The sequence below is a fragment of the Papio anubis genome, chromosome 8, assembly GCF_008728515.1.
Source record: "Papio anubis isolate 15944 chromosome 8, Panubis1.0, whole genome shotgun sequence".
Taxonomy (NCBI): domain Eukaryota; kingdom Metazoa; phylum Chordata; class Mammalia; order Primates; family Cercopithecidae; genus Papio; species Papio anubis.
This window is the reverse complement of record NC_044983.1, coordinates 49,723,489-49,744,066: the sequence shown is the minus strand read 5'-3', so window position 1 is coordinate 49,744,066 and position 20,578 is coordinate 49,723,489. Positions and strand designations below refer to the sequence as shown.

Sequence of the window (20,578 nt, the reverse complement as noted above, 5' to 3'; positions counted from 1 at the left end):
AGGAGCAATTGTGATTGCTTTATCCTTCCAGAAAAGTATTTGAATATAGTTAATTTTTATTTTTTTAATATTCTGTTTAAAAATAAAGATTAGTAGAATTTCTTTAAAATGTTTCTTAAATTTTTTTTTTCTCTTTTTCTCTTTTGTTAAGCAATTTAAAATATTGCTGTCTTGGAAGTCAGCTGAACTTAAGACCAGAAAAATTATTTAATTAATTAATTTATTTATTTTTGAGACAGAGTCTCACTCTGCCACCCAGGCTGGAGTGCAGTGGTGTGATCTCAAAAATATTGCTATCTTGGAAGTCAGCTGAACTTAAGACCAGAAAAATTATTTAATTAATTAATTAATTTATTTTTGAGACAGAGTCTCACTCTGCCACCCAGGCTGGAATGCAGTGGTGTGATCTCAGCTCACTGCAACCTCCGCCTCCTGGGTTCAAGTGATTCTCCTGCCTCAGCTTCCAGAGTAGCTGGGATTTCAGGTGTGTGCCACCACACCCAGCTAGTTTTTGTATTTTTAATAGAGACACGGTTTCACCATGTTGGCCAGGCTCAAACGCCTGATCTCAAGTGATCTACCTGCCTTGGCCTCCCAGAAAAAATTATTTTAGATGTACAAATATCTATAAAGTTCTAGGATATCCCTAGGGTATCTCTGAAGGGGATTTACCTGTTAGATTTGTGAGAAATCTTTATTATGTTGAAAACCCTCTTTAATTTTATCATTTGGGGCAATGTTGATGTACTGTGGAAAGAGCACAGACTTTGGAATATGATAGGTTTGGTTTTGAATTCTGGCTCTGAAAGTATTTGTGGATGTCAAAAAGAAATTAGTAAGTTTTGAGCAAACTTAGAAGATCAATAAGATTGGCACATTAGGTCAAGCTTGTCCAACCTGTGGCCCAGGTCAGCTTTGAATGCAGCTCAATACAACAAATTAGTAAACTGTCTTAAAATGTTATGAGAGATATATATATATTTTTTGCTATTTTTAAATACAATTTTATTTTTTACTTCATCAGCTATTGTTAGTGTTAATGTATTTTTATGTGTGGCCCAAGACAATTCTTCTTCCAATGTAGCCCAGGGAAACCAAATGATTGGACACGCTTGATTTAGGTCAAAAGGTTGCTGAGAAGCAATCACCATGGAGAAGACAAGAAGGGATTGGACATACTCATATCGGTTAGTAATTCATTCCCAGAAGTGGTAGTAGCAGTAGAGTTGGGACAGATAGATGAACATGAAAGAGGGAATGGGAAGAAGAACAATAGCTGAGAAGATTGGTTAAGAAAACATTTCGTCCTCTTTTTATCCTGAAATACAGGATCTGTCTTACCTCTGTAAGCTACAGTGAATACTGCGGCTAGGGTCTCTCTGACCTCTCATTCTGCTCAAGCAAGAGACAGAATTCTTTTTACTCTTTTTCTTTCTTTTTTTTTTTTTGAGACAGTCTCTCTGTTGCCCAGGCTGTAGTGCAGTGGCATAATCGCAGTTCACTGCAACCTCTGCCTCCCGGGTTCAAGCGATTCTCCTGCCTCAGCCTTCCGAGTAGCTGGAATTACAGGCACCTGCCACCATGCCTGGCTAATTTTTTGTGTTTTTAATAGAGACAGGGTTTCACCATGTTGGCCGGGCTGGTCTCAAACTCCTGACCTCAGGTGATCCGTCCACCTTGGCCTCCCAAAGTGCTGGGATTACAGGCGTGACCCACCCCGCCCGGCCCAGAATTCTTAATTACATTGGAATGGATATTGATATTTGCCCTAAGCTGAACTGCTTTAAAAGGCTGTTGCCCAACATAGGGAAGTTTGTATTCTCAAAGAAATTTTGATACAGTTTTAACCTCTAAGGTGGACTTCATGAATCAGGAGGAAGGTGGTGAGATGTAGTTAGAGTGTGTTTATTTTTCTTTTGTTTGAATGGAGCCGAATTCTGATTATCTAGCATATTTTTAATCACAGACTTGAATTGGCTATAGTGGGCACTTAGGCAAATTTTGGATTTCCCTTATTTATTTAGAGGTCTCTTAATCAAGCGAGTACATAGCTAAGAACTAGAAAATTAACAAAAGTGTAATCTGAGCATATGAGAATTGATGCTACGGTATCAGTGTAATAAATCGCTCATTGTCCTTAGCCCCATACCAGAATCTCGTATTTTATACATTTCCAACTGTCTTGGTTTCTGGTTTCTCTTCTCATGTCTGAGAAGTCAAAAGTAGTAAGTAAGGGTGTTGAGAAGGAAAATATATTTGTCAGACTTCGTCCTTTGTTGCTGTTGCTCTGTCTTCAGAACACATTTGGAGGGGCATGGAAAGCAGAGTTGTACAGGTGTGGATGAAGTAAAACAGTTCATATGTTAAAACTGTAGCATATAGTTTTGTGTAGGTCTCAAGTAATTATCTGGTTTTGATTAATGGAATTTATCAGTTCTTATGCATTGTTATTCTGATTTTGTTGTTTTGTTTTTTCTTTTCCATGTAGGCCTGTTAGGCCTGTTACATTAAATATGAACATGGCTATGCCTTCATGGTAAGTAAGAATTTACTTATTCAATAAGAACATTATATTACTGATTTAATGTTTTCAGAAATGCTTTTGTGTACAGCAATTTTTATTTAGCTGTTTTTTAAATTGCAAAGTTGCATAGTTAACCTTAACCTTTCTTTATTTACATTTTTATACTCTAGATTTAGGGGTAAACTTAAGGAGCTGTACATACAGGTAGAGAAATAGGAGAGAATGTTTGAATAAAAATAATGTGGGAGAATATCTGCTGCTGCTTGATAAACCTTTGTTGGTTTTAGTAACCCAACATTCGAATGACCCCTATTAAACCACAGCCTCCAATTTCTTGCCTGTCTGGGTTGTTTTTAAGGAAACCGCTTCCCTTCCAGCCCTCTGAAGATACCCTCACATTCCCTCTGCACTTTACTGTCAGAAAGTAGGGTCAGTTTTTTGTTCCTATGTGCTACTTCCAGACTGTGATTTTTCCTAACTGTTCTCTGAGACTCCTACCATCAGGTCTGTTAAAAAACGATGACTTTAGCCAGGCATGGTGGCTCACACCTGTAATCCCAGCACTTTGGGAGGCCGAGGCAGGCTGATAACTGAGGTCAGGAGTTCAAGACCAGCCTGGCCAACACAGCAAAACCCCTTCTCTACTAAAAATACAAAAATTAGCCAGGTGTGGTGGCATACGTCTGTAGTACCAGCTACTCAGGAGACTGACACAGGAGAATCGCTTGAACCTGGGAGGGGGAGGCTGGAGTGAGCTGAGATCATGCCACTGCACTTCAGCCTGAGCAACAGAGTGAGACTTCATCTCAAAAAAAAAAAGAAAAGGAAAACAACATAAAATAAAATAAAAAAGAATATTTCTGGTTAGCCTTTTAATCCAAGCTACCGTGAATGGAGTAAAATATACTTACTACAATAATAGATTTTCTTAGAATCAAATGGTTCTTTTAAGATTTTGCCTTATTTTACAGGTTTGATATTATTGGGCTTTCACCAGATTCACAGGAGGATGAATCTGGGATTAAACAGGCAGCAGAAAATAGTAAGTACAGAAAATGTTTATGAAGCCAAAAGTGTTCTTAAATGCTTTTAGTAGATTCAGTAATCATATCGGTACTGGTTAAAAATTACACATTTGGGCCACGCACGGTGGCTCACGCCTGTAATCCCAGTACTTTGGGAGGTGGAGGTGGGTGGATCACCTAAAGGTCGGGAGTTCGAGACCAGCTTGGCCAGCATAGTGAAACCCCATCTCTACTAAAAATACAAAAAATTAACTGGACGTGGTGGTTGGCGCCTGTAATCCCAGCCACTTGAGAGGCTGAGGCAGGGGAGTTGCTTGAACCTGGGAGGTGGAGGTTGCAGTGAGTTGAGGTCACCCCACTGCACTCCAGCCTGGGCAACAAGAGCGAAACTTCGTCTCAGAAAAAAAAAGAAAAAAATTCCACATTTATCTAATCTCAGGAGGCACTGCTGTTTCCTTCCTTTCAGCCCCTGCACCCCAGAGAGAGTCTTGCTCTGTCAGTCAGGCTGGAGTGTAGTGGCGTGATCAAAGCTCACTGCAGCGTTGACCTCCTGAACTCAAGCAACCCTTCCACCTCATCCTCCTGAGTAGGCTGGGACCACAGAGGCGCACACCACCATGCCCAGCCAGTTTTTTTTTTTTTTATTTTTTTTGTAGACACAGGGTCTCCCTGTGTTGCCCAGGCTTGTTTTCCTTTCTGGTCACTCTGTTACTTGTTTGCCACAGTGTCCACAAGGACTCACTTGAGTATGGGCAATGGAGATGAAGTGGATGGGGGAAAATTGCATTTATCAAGCTTTAACTCTCTCAGACATATAATAGTTTTGCTTTGATTTACATAGAAAAATGGAGAAAACAACAGAATGTTTAATAGGTTGGGCCGGCCAGGCGCGGTGGCTCATGCCTGTAATCCCAGCACTTTGGGAAGCTGAGGTGGGTAGATCATCTGAGGTCAGGAGTTCGGGACCAGCCTGGCTAACATGGTGAAACCCCGTTCCTACTGAAAAAAATTAGCTGGGCATGGTGGCGCACGCCTGTAATTCTAGCTACTCAGAAGGCTGAGGCAGGAGAATCACTTGAACCCAGGAGGCAGAGGTTTCAGTGAGCTGAGATTGCACCATTGTACTCTGGCTTGGGCAACAAGAATGAAACTCCGTCTCAAAAAAAAAAAATAGTTTTGGCCAGTTGTCTTCATTAAAGAGACTTAGAATAACAGTGAAAATAATTATATAATGAGTATAATGATAAGAAACAGTGAAAATGTGGCTGAGTGTGGTGACTCTTGCCTGTAACCCCAGTACTTTGAGAGGCCAAGGCAGGCGGATCACCTGAGGTCAGGAGTTCGAGACAAGCCTGACCAACATGGTGAAACCCCCGTCTCTACTAAAAATACAGAAAAATTAGCCAGGCATGGTGGCAGGTGCCTATGATCCCAGCTACTCGGTACGCCGAGGCAGGAGAATCACTTGAACCCAGTAGGCGGAGGTTGCAGTGAGCTGAGATTGTGTCATTGCACTCCAGCCTGGGCGACAGAGGGAGACTCTGTCTCAGAAAAAAAAGTTGTTAATTTTAGTGTGGTAATAATAACAGGTGCCACTGATTGAGCACGTAACTGTTTAGAAGCTAGGTGTTTTTTATGGAGCACCTCATTTGACACCCCTGTGAAGTATTAGCTCTGCTTTACAAAACCTCGAAAGTCTGGTCTCTGGTTAGTAGTCCATCTCCTTTATGATTATGGTAATTCCATTTGTTCGGAGGGGAAACAGAACGCTAACTTACTAGGATGTGTCTATTTTTAAGAAATGCACAGGAGGCCGGGCGCAGTCGCTCATGCCTGTAATACCAGCACTTTGAGAGGCGGAGGCGGAGGCGGGCGGATTGCCTGAGGTCGGGAGTTCGAGATCAGCCTGACCAACATGGAGAAACCCCGTCTGTATTATAAATACAAAATTAGCCGGGTGTGGTGGTTCCTGCCTGTAATCCCAGCTATCTGGGAGGCCGAGCCAGGAGAATCATTTGAACCCGGGAGGTAGAGGTTGCGGTGAGCTGAGATCCCACCGTTGTACTCCAGCACAGGCAATAAGAGCGAAACTCCGTCTCAAAAAAGAAAGAAAGAAAGAATTGCACAGGAATGTGCTTTTCTTTTACACGTGTGTACTGAAATATTGACAAGTATAATAATGCGAGGAGTGGGATTGCTTTCAGGAAAATCTGTTTGGTGACTCCTGAGTGTGGGTGGGTGTAGGTGGATGTGGACAGCAATGGTGAGACAGGCTGGCTGTGAATTTTTCTGCTTTTTGGTAATTTTTTAATTTACATAGTGTATCAGTTATTTAGAGACTATTGTTTAGAGACTGTTATTTAGAGATTATTGCCCAGGTTAGAGTACAGTTGGTGATCATATCTCACTGCAGCCTCAAATTCCTGGTCTCCGGCAACTCTACCGCCTCAACTCCTGAGTAGCTGGGACTACAGGCATGTGCCACCATGCCTGGCTAATTTTTAAACTGTTTTGTAGAGACGAATTCTCATTATATTGTCCAGGCTGGTGGGAAACTCCTACCCTCAGGTGATCCTCCCCAAAAGTACTGGGATTACAGACACAAGCCATTGGGTGCAACCCTTTTGTTTTAAAAGAACTCTTTAAGGTCTTTAAAATAGTGAAAATAATTCAAAAGATGTGAGATATCTGGGAATGTCAAACCAACAACACTGACTTAGGGGATTATCAAAAAGTAGTTTAAAGTTAGAATCCTAGAGTTAGGATTTTGTCTGAAAATAATAGACAACAAAAGTATGAGAGTAAGAGTTAGACGCTGTGGAAAACAGGGAGGGCCTGGGGCCTGTGAAGAAGATACGTGGGCCTCATGAGCTCCAGAATGAAAAATTCTGTCCTAACAGTAGAGTTGGCCCATGAAATACTTGTTACTTCTTTCCTCTATGAAGTGATGACTCACTGGAGAGAATTAGAATCAGACTCAGCCAGGAAAGAAAGAACAAAAGAGAATGTGCTACTGAGCAAAGAAGACAGTGCTCAGGTTACATAGTTGGGGGTACATAGTGCCCTTACCCTTAGGTGAAAGATGATTGAGGCCAAAGGATGTTGCTCATACCTGTAATCCTAGCACTTTGAGAGGCTGAGGCAGGAGGATCACTTGAGCCCAGGGGTTCAAAACCAGCCTGGGCAAGAGTCTGTACAAAAAATAAACAAAATTAGCTGGGCGTGGTGGCACATATCTGTGGCCCCCCAGCTGCTTGAGAGTCTGAGGTGGGAGGATTGCTTGAGCCTGGGAGGTCAGGCAACAGCGTGAGACCTTGTTTTGAGAGAGAGAGAGAGACAGAGAGAGAGAGTGAGAGCGAGTGAAAGAGATTGATTCTGTAATTTTTTTTTTTTTTTTTTTTTTAGATGGAGTCTTGCTCTCTTGCTCAGGCTGGAGTGCAGTGGCGCAATCTTAGCTCAGTGCAACCTCCACCTCCCAGGTTCAAGTGATTCTCCTGCCTCAGTCTCCCAAGTAGCTAGACTACAGGTCTGTGCCACCACGCCCGGCTAATTTTTGTATTTTTAGTAGAGACGGTGTTTCACCATGTTGGCCAGGCTGGTCTCAAACTCCTGGCCCAAGTTGATCTGCCCGCCTCAGCCTTCCAAAGTGCTGGGATTACAGGCGTGAGCCACTGTGTGCCTGCCCAATTCTGTGATTTTTTTAAAGCAATAGAATGAATGATTTTAAACACTTAACTACGTACAATTTTAAAATGACAACTTTTAGGTATGAATGCCTATGGTTCATTGAAGAGAGAAACATGGGATATATATGAGCAGAATTAACTATTAATTTTTTAAGAATCCATCTCTTGGGAGAAAGAACCGTTGTTAAAATATTTAATGGGAATTTTATTTTTTTATTTTCAATTTTTGTGGGTACATAGTGGGTGTACATATTTATGGGTATGTGAGATGTTTTGATACAGGGATACAATGTGAAATAAGCACATCATGGAGGATGGGGTGTCTATCCCCTCAAGCATTTATCCTTTGAGTTACAAAGAATCCATTTACACTCTTGTAAGTTATTTTAAAATGTACACTAAGTTACTATTGACTATAGTCACCCTATTGTGCTGTCAAATAGTAGGTCTTACTCTATTTTTTTTGTACCCATTAACTGTCTGTACCTCACCTCCAGCCCCCCCACTACCCTTCCAGCCTCTGATAACCATACTTCTACTACTCTCGGTGTCTGTGAGTTCAGTTAGTTTTAGATCCCACAAAAAAGTGAGAACATGCAATGTTTGTCTTTCTGTGTCTGGCTTATTTCACTTAATGATATCCAGTTCCATCTGTGTTGTTGCAAATGACTGAATCTCATTCTTTTTTTATGGCTGAATACTACTTCATTGTGTATATGTACCACATTTTCTTCATCCAGTCATCTGTTGATGGACACATAGATTACTTCCAAATCTTGGCTATTGGGAACAGTGCTACAACAAACACGGGAGTGCAGATATCTCTTCAGTGTACTGATTTCCTTTCTTTTGGGCATATATCCCAAAAGATATATACCCAAATATAGATAAAAGAAAGATACTTTATTTTGAGTATATATCCAGTGGGATTGCTGGATCATATGGTAGCTCCATTTTTAGTTTTTGAGGAACCTCCAAAGTGTTCTCCGTAGTAGTTGTACTAATTTACATTCCCACCAACAGTGTATGAGGGTTGCCTTTTCTCCACATCTTCACCAGCAATTGTTATTAACTGTCTTTAGAATAAAAACCATTTTAACTAGGGTGAGATGATACTTAATTGTAGCTTTGATTTGCATTTTGCTGGCTATCAGTGATGTTGGGCACCTTTTCATATGCCTGTTTGCCATTTTTATGTCATCTTTTCAGAAATGTCTATTAAGATCTCTGGCCCATTTGGTGGTGGTTGTTTGTTTTGTTTTGTTTTGTTTTGTTTTGTTTTGTTTGAGATGGAGTCTTGCTCTGTTGCCAGGCTGGGGTGCAGTGGCGAAATCTTGGCTCACTGCAACCTCCGCCTCCCAAGTTCAAGTGATTCTCCTGCCTCAGCCTCCCGAGTAGCTGGGACTACAGGCACGTGCCACCACGCCCAGCTAATTTTTTTATTTTTAGTAGAGATGGGGTTTTACCATGTTGGTCAGGGTGGTCTCTATCTCTTGACCTCGTGACCTGCCCTCCTCGGCCTCCCAAAGGGCTGGGATTATAGGCATGAGCCACTGTGCCCAGCCTGACCCATTTTTTGATCAGATTATTAGATTTTTCCCTATAGAGTTGTTAAAGCTCCTTATATATTCTGGTTATTAATCTCTTGTCAGATGGGTAGTTTGCAAATATTTTCTCCCATTCTGTGGGTTGTCTCTTTGCTTTGTTGATTGTATCCTTTGCTCTGCAGAAGCTTTTTAACTTGATGTGATCCCATTTGTCCATTTTTGCTTTGGTGGATGTGCTTGTGGGGTATTTCTCAAGAAATTTTTGCCCAGACCAATGCCCTGGAGATTTTTCCAATTTTTTCTTGTAGCAGTTTCATAGTTTGAGGTCTTAGATTTAAGTGTTTATTGTGATTTGATTTTTGTATACAGCAAGAGATACGGTCTAATTTTATTCTTCTCCATTTGGATATCCAGTTTTCCCAGCACCATTTTTATTGAAGAGACTGTCGTTTCCCCAGTGTATGTTCTTGACACCTTTGTCGAAAATGAATTCACTGTAGGTGTGTGGATTTGTGTCTGGGTTCTCTATTCTGTTCCATTAGTCTATGTGTCTGTTCTTATGCCAGTACCATGCAGTTTTGGTTACTATAGCTCTGTAATATAATTTGAAGTAAAGTAATGTGATTCCTCTAGTTCTATTATTTTTGCTTAGGATAGCTTTGGCTACTCTGAGTCATTTGTGAGTCCATATAAATTTTAGGGGGCCAGGCACGGTGGCTCCTGCCTGTAATCCCAGCACTTTGGGAGGCCAAGGTGGGTGGATCATGAGGTCAGGAGATCGAGACCATCTTGGCTAACATGGTGAAACCCCGTCTCTACTAAAAATACAAAAAATTAGCCGGGCATGGTGGCAGGCGCCTGTAGTCCCAGCTTCCCAGCTACTCAGGAGGCTGAGGCAAGAGAATGGCGTAAACCCAGGAGGTGGAGCTTGTGGTGAGCTGAGATCGTGCCACTGCTCTCCAGCCTGGGTGACAGAGTGAGACTTGTCTCAAAATAAATAAATAAATAAAATAAAACAAAATAAATATTTAGGATGGTTTTTATCTTTCTGTGAAGATTGTCTTTGGTGTTTTCATAGAGATTGCATTGAATCTGTAGATTGCTTTGGGTAGTATGGGAAAAATATTCCATGTTCATGGATTAGAAGAATTCACGAACAATAACAATCAATATTGTTATTGGTTCTTCTTATCCATGAACATGGAATCTGTTTTCCATTTTTTGGTGTCCTCTTTCATCAGTGTTTTATAGTTTTCGTTATAGAGACCTTTCACTTCTTTGGTTAATTCTTATTTAATTTTATGTGTGACTGTTTTAAATTGGATTTTTTTTAAATTTCCTTTTCACATTGTTCTCTGTTGGCATATGAAAATACATTCTAATTTTGTATTTTAATGAAGTGCTTTGAATTTTTCACCATTTCTGCCTTAAAAGTAATTGTGCTTTTCTATTATTAATTTTTCCTAATTTAAATTTTATCAGTGGGCTTAACTCTGAAAGTATTGCTGACTAACTTTCATGTTGTTTTTAGTAAAAGCTTTGATTGATCAAGAAGTGAAGAATGGCATTCCTTCTAACAGAATTATTTTGGGAGGGTTTTCTCAGGTAAGATAAAATTTAAGTGGAATGTCAGTACCATCAGTATACTTATCTAGAAGTCTGTGCTGCATTAATCCTTTCTATGGAGTAGTCTTTTTTGATGTTATAAAATCTTGACTGATACACTTACCTTTAATGTTTAAGTTTGAATGTACTAGAACTAATTAATTTCTTCTTAAAATAACTATAATACACAAGTAATTAAATTTCTAAGTTAACACAGTGTATTATTTTAATTAATTAGAACTCTGAAAACACAAGGCGTGAGTCCCCTCTCTAGGAGGAGACTACTGATAGGAACAGTAAAGTGGAAGACAAGATAATTTCTTCCCTTTACCTTCACATATTACAGGTTTTAGGTATAAATATGTGGTGTTTATTTTTGGCATCTTTCTTCGTCTCTGTACTTTTTCCCTTGCTTTCTGTATTCCCTCCACAGACACAGCTTCCTCATACAGACCTTGCGGCTTGTAAGCTGTTTGCCATGGAACCAGTCCCCAGATGCTCTAACTTCTCATCTGTAAATCTTCCAAGTTAGCAACTTAGTGTTTGAATTACCTTAATTAGGGAGATGTCAGAATTCTGAACTTATTTAGAAGATAGAATCAATAGAAAGATTTGTTGATACAATATAGTGAAAAGGTGTTATTGATTTGGTGTTTGTTGAAACTTACAGATAATGTATACTGTAATACACATTGTGACATAAACACAGGGACAAAAATTAATGATCCAGGCCAGGCGCAGTGGCTCACGCCTGTAATCCCAGCACTTTGGGAGGCCAAGGTGGGCAGATCACTTGAGGTCAGGAGTTTGAGACCAGCCCAGCCAACACGGTGAAACCCCGTTTCTACTAAAAATACAAAAATTAGCTGGGCATGGTGGGGCGCACTTGTAATCCCAGCTACTCTGGAGGCTGAGGCAGGAAAATCACTTGAACCCAGGAGACAGAGGTTGCAGTGAGCAAAAATCGCACCACTGTACTTCAGCCTAGGCAACAGAGCTGAGACTCTGTCTCAAAAAAAATAATAATAATGATCCAGAATAACAAGTTCATGTGGGAATCTGTATATTTGATATTCATTCATTACAGTATATAGAAAACAGCTCAATACCTCAAGCAAGGAGTAAGCTATGATGAGTCTATGGCATCTTATCAAGGAAACTACGGAGGAAAATGAGGCAGGGCCTCAGGAAGTAGCTAGGAATTGAAAAGCAGTCGTGCCTTGCTCACCATCTCTCATCTCTTGTTTCTTTGCTTATCTGCTTCGTTTACCTTTCCATAAACAGTTGGCCATCTTGGCTTTTGCAGCCTATAGCTTTTCCAGCTCTTGAATTTACATGTTACGGGTGTAGCCACACAGAGAGTGACTGGTGGTCACCGAATCCCATTTCCACAGTGCCAGGAGAAAGAACATCACTGCCTGGGATGTGAAAGGCTTTCGTGTACTCATGTGTTGCAGTAACCCATGGGCATGGTCAAAGTGATGGGGCTCCTGGATGGTGGCAGGAGTGCAGCTTCCAGAATGCAGGGTGTTGTGAGCTAGGTAGGCAGATACTCTGAAGCTGTCTGCTAAATAGTTCTTACTATCTTAAATTCTCGTTTAGAAAGTAATACCAATTTAAGGGCCAGGCACGGTGGCTCACACCTGTAATCCCAACACTTTGGGAGGCCAAGGCAGGCGGATCACCTGAGGTTGGGAGTTTGAGACCAGCCTGACCAACATGGAGAAACCCTGTCTCTACTAAAAATACAAAAGTAGCCGGGCGTGGTGGTGCATGCCTGTAATTCCAGCTACTCGGGAGGCTGAGGCAGGAGAATCACTTGAACGTGGGAGGCGGAGGTTGTGGTGAGCCAAGATCACACCATTGCTCTCCCACCTGGGCAACGAGTGTTTGAAACTCCATCTCAAAAAAAAAAAAAAAAAAAAGAAGAAAAGAAAAAACTAAGTAATACCAATTTAAGACAAGATTGGATTTTAGGCTTTAAACTCTGCAAAGGAGAAAATATAAATTCAGAATATTCCTAAGGCATGTTGTAAGTGCAGCAGTTTCCCATAGTACAAACTATGTCTCATCAGAAAGGAAGTCTGTGTGTTCTCTGGTGTAGAACCGAGTCCTTTAGGACACAGTGGGGTGTGTTTGTATTTCCGCTCTTTGCCTGATTTGATTTGACATCAGCCACCGAGTTTGATTTTTTTATGGATATCATTAGTAACAAGAAATTCCCTAAATTGCTGTGGGCAAGCATGTGTGTTCCATTGACTTTCCCTGCTTGTCTTTTCAGGGAGGAGCTTTATCTTTATATACTGCCCTTACCACGCAGCAGAAACTAGCAGGTGTCACTGCACTCAGTTGCTGGCTTCCACTTCGGGCTTCCTTTCCACAGGTAACTTGGTTGATGCACTCAACATGAGATTACTGAGCTAAAGGTAGCGAGCAGATAATGTTGGAGATAAAGTCATCTTGGTTTTTTTTTATTAATAAACTTTATTTCTGGAGAAGTTTTAAATTTACAGCAAAACTGAGCAGAAAATACAGTTACTGTCTACCTCCTGTCTCCACACATGCACAGCCTTCCCACCATCAGCATCCCCACCTCCACGGCCATGTATTTGCTGCAGTCAGTGACACTACACTGACACATCACCATCACCGAGTCCTCAGCACTCATCCTTTTTTAAAAAAGAATTTTCTTAGACTTTTGTGATGTTTTACTAGGCCTTATCTCTGTATGCTATACTGTCTTTATTGTGGAGTACATAGAATGGAATTAGAAAGAAACCTTATTGTCACAAATCTTAGAAGGATTTGATACATTTTAGGATATTTATGAAAATGAGGACTCTTTTTAACACATAGAAATAATACTTATTTTTAGGCCAGGTGCGGTTTCTCACGCCTGTAATCCCAGCACTTCGGGAGGCTGAGGCAGGCAGATCGCCTCAGGTCAGGAGTTCGAGACCAGCCTGGCTAACATAGTGAAACCCCAATAGCTACTAAAAATACAAAAATTAGCTGGGCGTGGTGGTGCACCCCTACAATCCCAGCTACTCAGGAGGCTGAGGCATGAGAATCACCTGAACCCAGGAAGTGGAGATTGCAGTGAGCCACGATTGTGCTACTTCACTCCAGCCTGGGTAACAGAGCAAGACCCTGCCTTAAAAAAAAAAAATATAGATAGCTGAATAAAACAGCAACTCAAAGTACTAAAACAACCAACCAAACAAAAAAAAAAGCTGAAAATATAAAGATGGATTAAAATATAATCTGCTTGGCCGGGCACGGTGGCCCACGCCTGTAATCCCAACACTTTGGGAGGCTGAGGCGGGTGGATCACAAGGTCAGGAGATCGAGACCATCCTGTGGGTAACACAGTGAAACCCTGTCTCTACTAAAAAATACAAACAAATTAGCTGGGTGTGGTGGCATGTGCCTGTAATCCCAGCTACTCAGGAGGCTGAGGCAGGAGAATTACTTGAACCTGAGAGGCGGAGGTTGCAGTGAGCCGAGATCATGCCACTGCACTCCAGCTTGGGCAACGGAGCAAGATTCCGTCTCAAAAAAACTAAACAAAACAAAAAAGCATATATGTAATCTGCTTCAAGGAACTCATTCATTGGAAAGATAACATAATGTGAAGCAAGGTGATCATACAGCCTATAGAAGTCAAATAAAGGGATGTTGTGAGTATATGGATGGAAGGAATTTTATTTTTTTGGCCAAATATAACTTCTAATATGTTACATATATGCATATTTGTGTACAATTTTAAATGCCTGGCATAGTGTCCTATACTTTTACAAAAATAATACTATTTCTTCTTTTGCTTTTTGCAGGGTCCTGTCGGTGGTGCTAATAGAGATATTTCTATTCTCCAGTGCCACGGGGATTGTGACCCTTTAGTTCCCCTGATGTTTGGTTCTCTTACGGTTGAAAAACTAAAAACATTGGTGAATCCAGTCAATGTGACCTTTAAAACCTATGAAGGTATGATGCACAGTTCGTGTCAACAGGTAGGTGTCTGGAAGCAGTGGTCAGCGCCATATTTGCAACTTTTTTCATGTAATATTTTCAAGGAAAGTAACATTTGAATGCTTGGGGATTTAAATGAGCTAATTCATATTGAGTCATAAGTTAGCAGGTCATTAGATGACAGTGTATTCAACTTAATTCAACAAGTATCTATTGATTGGCTATTATACACAACATTGTACATAATTCAAAGATGAATAATAAACATTCCCTTTCGTTAAAATTTAAGGTAAATTAAAATTTAATAGAAAGATGCATGTCTAAGTAACTGTATGGATAGCAGGATGTGATATACATTGTATTAGAAGCTTTAAAAAGTGGCCTTGGAAAATAACAAAAGGTGCCCTGAAAAACTGAGAAGAGATTAATTTTATCTTAGGAGGCACTGAGACCATGATGAAACAGCTAGATTTTGAAAAATGGTGGGATTTGAATAGCAAATGTGCAGAGAAAGAACTATAGGACAGGAAGAGCAAGCCATTCAGTCTGACTGGAGTCTTAGGAAAAGCTGGGTGTCATAGGACAGAAGACATAGGGAACAGGGACTCTTTGTACTGAGAAGGGACTTACTCTCTAGGCAACAGGAAGCGTCAGTGTTTTTGGTTGAAGTGAGATGTGATCTGATCTACATTCTAGAGACAGGTGATCCAGTAGGATTTAGAGATTCATCTTTGGGGTGTAGTAACCAAGAAAGTATCAAAAGGGCCTGAGATTTCTAGCTCTGATGCCATTATAAAAAGTAGGTGCAAGAAACAGTTTTAGAGTAAAGGAAGGAGATAATACTGAGTTTAATGTATTGAGATCAATGTGCCCCCACAATATCAAAATAGGATGTGGGAAATACTTGTCTGAAGTTCAAGCCTGGAAATGGAGATTTGAAATAATTACTAATATAATTGATCAGTGAATAATTATCTTGAGAAAGCATCATAAGAAAAAAAGCTCAGGGATAGAACTTTAGGGGACACGTTAAAGTTCAGCCTAATGAGAAAAGGAGTTGGGTGTTGAGAGTATGGGAGGAGAGAATTTCAGAGTGGGAAGGAGATGTGTAATGTGTTCCAAAGAAGGATTAAGGAGAAATAGGTTAGGAAGAAAGTATCCAATATTAAGCCACCTGTGACCTTGGATGTTTGGGTAGATAAGGCCAAAATGCAAAGGATTGTGTGAAGTGGATAGGGAAATGAGGAAGCAGAGGCAACATACATAGACCTTTTAAAAAAGTTTTGGTAAAGAGGGAGAAGAGTAGGAAATCTGTTCTTCAGTGGGATCAGAGAAAGACGTATGAGTGGAGGTAGGGAGGAAGAAGATGCAGTAAAATGATAATTGATAGAGGCATTCTCAGAGGGATCATAGAATAGAATTAAGTCCTGAGATGTATAGTGCTTGCCTTAAAAGAGGAGAAAACCATTTTCAATCAAGATAGAAGAGGACGGGCTGGGTGAGGTGGTGGGCACCTGTAGTCCCAACTACTCTGGAGGCTGAGGCGAGAGAATCACTTGATCTCAGGAGGTTGACGCTGCAGTGAACCATGTTGGCACCCTGCACTCCAGGCTGAGTGACAGAGTGAGAGCCCCCCCCCCCAAAAAATGGAGGAAGGATGGATGAATGTAAACAGGAGGTGGAGAGAGAGAAGAGAGTGCTTGGGAGCTCATATTAGATGTGCTTAACTTTTCAGTCAAATAGGAGGTGCAGTCACTCGATAGAATGAAAGAGGCCGGAGACCTGGGTACGTTTGAAGGCTTGAAAAGACCTAAAATAAAAATTGATTCCTGGTGAGACAGTCACACTGACAGTTTTACAACCACTCAGCCTGGTTAAATCATTTACTTTAGGGACGGAGAAAGAAGTGGTAATATGATTTATCCAGAAAGACAAGGGTGCCTGGGAATCTAGGGTGTTCCCCTACTGACATAGAGTATTACAGTGTTGAATCCAGAAAAGGGAGGGCAGGGGAAGTCTTGGAACCCTTAATTTGTGCAAGAGGGACTGAAGGTCTCTAGAGCAGCTGTTTTCCTCATGGGCTTTGCATCACAAATACCCTGGAGCTTCATAAAAGCTCCATAGATGAGTCTACGATGACTCTGGACTGAATGAGGAGCAGAAAATGAGGAGAAGTAGGATAATGGGAGGTGATCTCACAGGAAACTCTTTGGGACTTCAGAGTATTGTGAAATAGAACACTTTCATACCGGGGCTCTTTTCTGAGTGACTAAATTACAAGGCTGAAGGTTAGCTGCATTGCTAATACTTGGCACTGTGAGGCTAAGTAAGGCCTTGAAATATAAGAGCTAATAGTCAGAAGTGAGTTTGAGGGAGGTGAAAAAATTGAACCAAGTGCAAGAGGCTAAGAGGAGAAGGTTATGATAAATCTTTGGTATATTAATGTTCATATCTTCCCAGGAACATCTTAGGTACATGCTCTCTATCAAATGGTTAGTTGTGTGTAATTCCTTATGAAAGACACAAAATAGTTAATGCTATGGATTTAGCATGTAATTCAATTTAAAGAATGGTAGAAGCTCTGCTTTGTCACTCATACTTAGTTGTCAGTAATTGTACACTTAATGAGACTTCTCAGTATAGGTACCATCGCTTCTAAACTTCCCTGCCCGCCCCCTGCCAGTGTCTTTATTTTCTTCCAGTATAGGAAGATGCAGAACTAGATACTGGATGGGAGCTGTAATTTCAGTGTACAAAAATCATGATAGGAAATGTTCTGAAATTTCTGTTGGAGCCTCATTTCTCTTTTATCTCTTATTTAATTGTAGTAGAACTGTGATTTCACCTTAACTGTGCACACCATAGATTTGATTAGTGGCATTTTAGTGGGAATTTAATTTGACTTATATAACTACCTACCTATTAAATTACTTTATTCCAAACAGGAAATGATGGATGTCAAGCAATTCATTGATAAACTCCTACCTCCAATTGATTGACGTCACTAAGAGGCCTTGTGTAGAAGTACACCAGCATCATTGTAGTAGAGTATAAACCTTTTCCCATGCCCAGTCTTCAAATTTCTAATGTTTTGCAGTGTTAAAATGTTTTGCAAATACACGCCAGTGACACAGATCAAATAATGTCTCCTCATGAGAAATGTATGATCTTTTAAGTTTCTATACATGTATTCTTATAAGAAGATCCAGAATGTACTATATTAAAATAGATGAAGCCGGTAGCTTCTTTTTTCTCAAATGTAATTCAGCAAAATAATACAGTACTGCCACCAGATTTTTTATTACATCATTTGAAAATTAGCAGTATGCTTAATGACAATTTGTTCAGGTAGAAATGAGCAGTTAAGGTATAAACAATTTATGCATGCTGTGACTTAGTCTATGGATTTACTCCAAAATTGCTTAGTCACCATGCAGTGTCTGTATTTTTATGTATGTGTTCATATATACATAATGATTGTAATGCATAATAAGAATGAGGTGGTATTACATTATTCCTAATAATAGGGATAATGCTGTTCATTGTCAAGAAAGAGTAATATTGTTCTCTTCAATTAATGGCCCTTTTATTTGGGGACCAGGCTTTTATTTTCCCTGATATTATTTCTATTTAATACTCTTTTCTCTCAAGAAAAAAAAAAGTTTGTTTTTTCTTTATTGTTCTTCATAGCAGACCAAGTATTGCCTCTCTGCCATAGACAGCTACTGTCAATACATGCTATAATTTGACATTCTGGGTCACAGATATACAGTATTTAAAATCTATTTATGCTTTATAGAGAAACCAGACATTAAAACTTCATGCACTACTTATTTCAAATTACTATACCTTGTCCAAATTTACACCTAGCTATTAGGATCTTCAACCCAGGTAACAGGAATAATTCTATGGTTTTATTTTTCTGTAAACAACTGAAAGAATACTTAGATCATATTCTAGTATGTTCTGAGATATCTTTAAGACTGATCTTAAAAACTAACTTCTAAGATGATTTCATTTCCTCATAGCATACAGTTTACTTTGTACATATGTTTGAAACCAACTACTATAGAAGATGAGGAATCTATTGTAATTTTTTGCTTTATTTTAATCTGCCAATGGACTTATTTGAAATTTTCACTTTAGTCAAATTATTTTTTGTATTAATTTTTCGTGCAGACATAAAAATAGCAATCACTTTAAATTGTCAAAATTTCCAGATTACTGATAAAAATTATTTGAAAACAAACCATGGGTAATAAAGGCTAGTCAGAACCCTATACATAAAATGTAGTTACCATACAGATTAATATGTAGCAAAAATGTATGCTTGATATTTCTGAACTCTGTTAATTTTTCTGCTGTATTCCAGCTGACCAAAACAATATTAAGAATGCATCTTTATAAATGGGTGCTAATCGATAATGGAAATAACTTAGTAATGGACTATATAGGATGTTAATAATGAAGCCATATGTTTATGTCTGGATTTTAAAATTTTAAACAATCATTTACTATGTCATTTTTCTTTACCTTGAAGAACATAAACTGTTATTTCAGTTCTACAAATCAGCAAAATATTATTTATGGCAAGAAATATTCCGTTGAAATGTGCTGTAACATGGGAAAATGTAAATGTTTTTCATGGTTTCTATCAATGTGAAATAAAATGTAATTCTGACTTTTCTGTGACTTTGAGTATTTTAATATTTGGAATGTTAACACTTGGAATGAATGTCTATAATGAAAAGAAGGAAAATAACAATGTACTTAAAAGAATATATATTCAGAGAGAGAAATTTTGATGATGTTATGATGTTGTGGTTGACTTAGAATGGAACCAGGCATAAGAAATAATCTCATGTTACTCAGTTTTAATTGGCTAAAAAATAATTTCCCAAATTTGGTTTTCAGTGTTTCTACCTATTTAAGAAGTTTTTGTTTGTTTGTTTGTTTTTTGTTGTTGTTGTTTTTTGAGACGGAGTCTCGCTGTGTCCCCCAGGCTGGAGTGCAGTGGCCAGATCTCAGCTCACTGCAAGCTCCGCCTCCCAGGTTTACGCCATTCTCCCCAGCCTCCAGAGTAGCTGGGACTACAGGCACCCGCCATCTCGCCCGGCTAGTTTTTTGTATTTTTTAGTAGAGACGGGGTTTCACCATGTTAGCCAGGATGGTCTCGATCTCCTGACCTCGTGATCCGCCCGTCTCGGCCTCCCAAAGTGCTGGGATTACAGGCTTGAGCCACCGCGCCCGGCCTAAGGTTTTTTTTTTTTGAGACGGAGTCTGGCTCTGTCTCCCAGGCTGGAGTGCAGTGACCAGATCTCAGCTCACTGCAAGCTCCGCCTCCCGGGTTCACGCCATTCTCCTGCCTCAGCCTCCCGAGTAGCTGGGACTACAGGCGCCCGCCACCTCACCCGGCTTTTTTTTTTTGTATTTTTTAGTAGAGAAGGGCTTTCACCATGTTAGCCAGGATGGTCTCGATCTCCTGACCTCATGATCCACCCGTCTCGGCCTCCCAAAGTGCTGGGATTACAGGCTTGAGCCACCGGCCCCGGCCTAAGTTTTTAGTAATGTAGTATTCACTGGGATTTTTAAATTAGTGTCATAAATCAGTTATCCAAGTAGTTTTTCTCCTTTATTTCAACATTGACTTCTGACTTTTCCGAATATAGGAATTCCTTCTGTTCTGTTAAGTAGTCCTTCACTTTCTGCTTTTGGATACTTAAGTGACCACTTTTTTGTGACACAGCTTGTTCAATTTTTGGATAGTTCTCGTGGTAAGAAAATTCTGGACCAAATATGTTGTCTCTAACTTCAGTTTGTTTTATGAAAGGTTTACCTTTCACATCAGCACTGTATTTCATATGATAACCTTTAGTTCATGATCCTTTTAAAAATAATTTTGTTCACTACTAAATGTGGTCAGAGCTTGGTACTGTTGTGATCTAATTACCATTGGGTAACAGTGGTTGTATGTATATGTAAATAGTTGGGAAATTTGCCTACTATTGCAGCCATTCTTATTGCTGCATTTTAAACCCTCTTTTTTTTTTTTTTTTTTTTTGAGACGGAGTCTCACTGTGTCTCCCAGGCTGGAGTGCAGTGGCGCGATCTCGGCTCACTGCAAGCTCCGCCCCCCGGGTTCACGCCATTCTCCTGCCTCAGCCTCCCAAGTAGCTGGGACTACAGGCGCCCGCTACCGCGCCCGGCTAGTTTTTTGTATTT

At 40.0% G+C, this 20,578-nt stretch overlaps 1 protein-coding gene across 6 annotated transcripts in view; it reads left to right on the top strand.

Annotated features, from left to right (window-relative positions):
* LYPLA1 (lysophospholipase 1) overlaps positions 1-19,041 on the top strand; it is a 50,671-nt gene extending 31,630 nt beyond the window's left edge. The window contains exons 3-9 of one of the 6 annotated variants that reach the window (XM_031669560.1): positions 1,085-1,187; positions 2,489-2,536; positions 3,496-3,566; positions 10,314-10,387; positions 12,669-12,770; positions 14,221-14,397; positions 17,302-17,496. In XM_031669560.1, the coding sequence (XP_031525420.1) occupies positions 1,150-1,187; positions 2,489-2,536; positions 3,496-3,566; positions 10,314-10,387; positions 12,669-12,770; positions 14,221-14,397; positions 17,302-17,355 (564 nt within the window). In that variant the 5' untranslated portion in view covers positions 1,085-1,149 and the 3' untranslated portion in view covers positions 17,356-17,496. Of the gene's footprint in view, positions 1-1,084; positions 1,188-2,488; positions 2,537-3,495; positions 3,567-10,313; positions 10,388-12,668; positions 12,771-14,220; positions 14,398-17,301 lie in introns of all 6 variants that reach the window. The other 5 variants (XM_031669561.1, XM_031669563.1, XM_031669562.1 and 2 more) reach the window with 5 other exon arrangements.
* Positions 19,042-20,578: the final 1,537 nt, after the last annotated feature.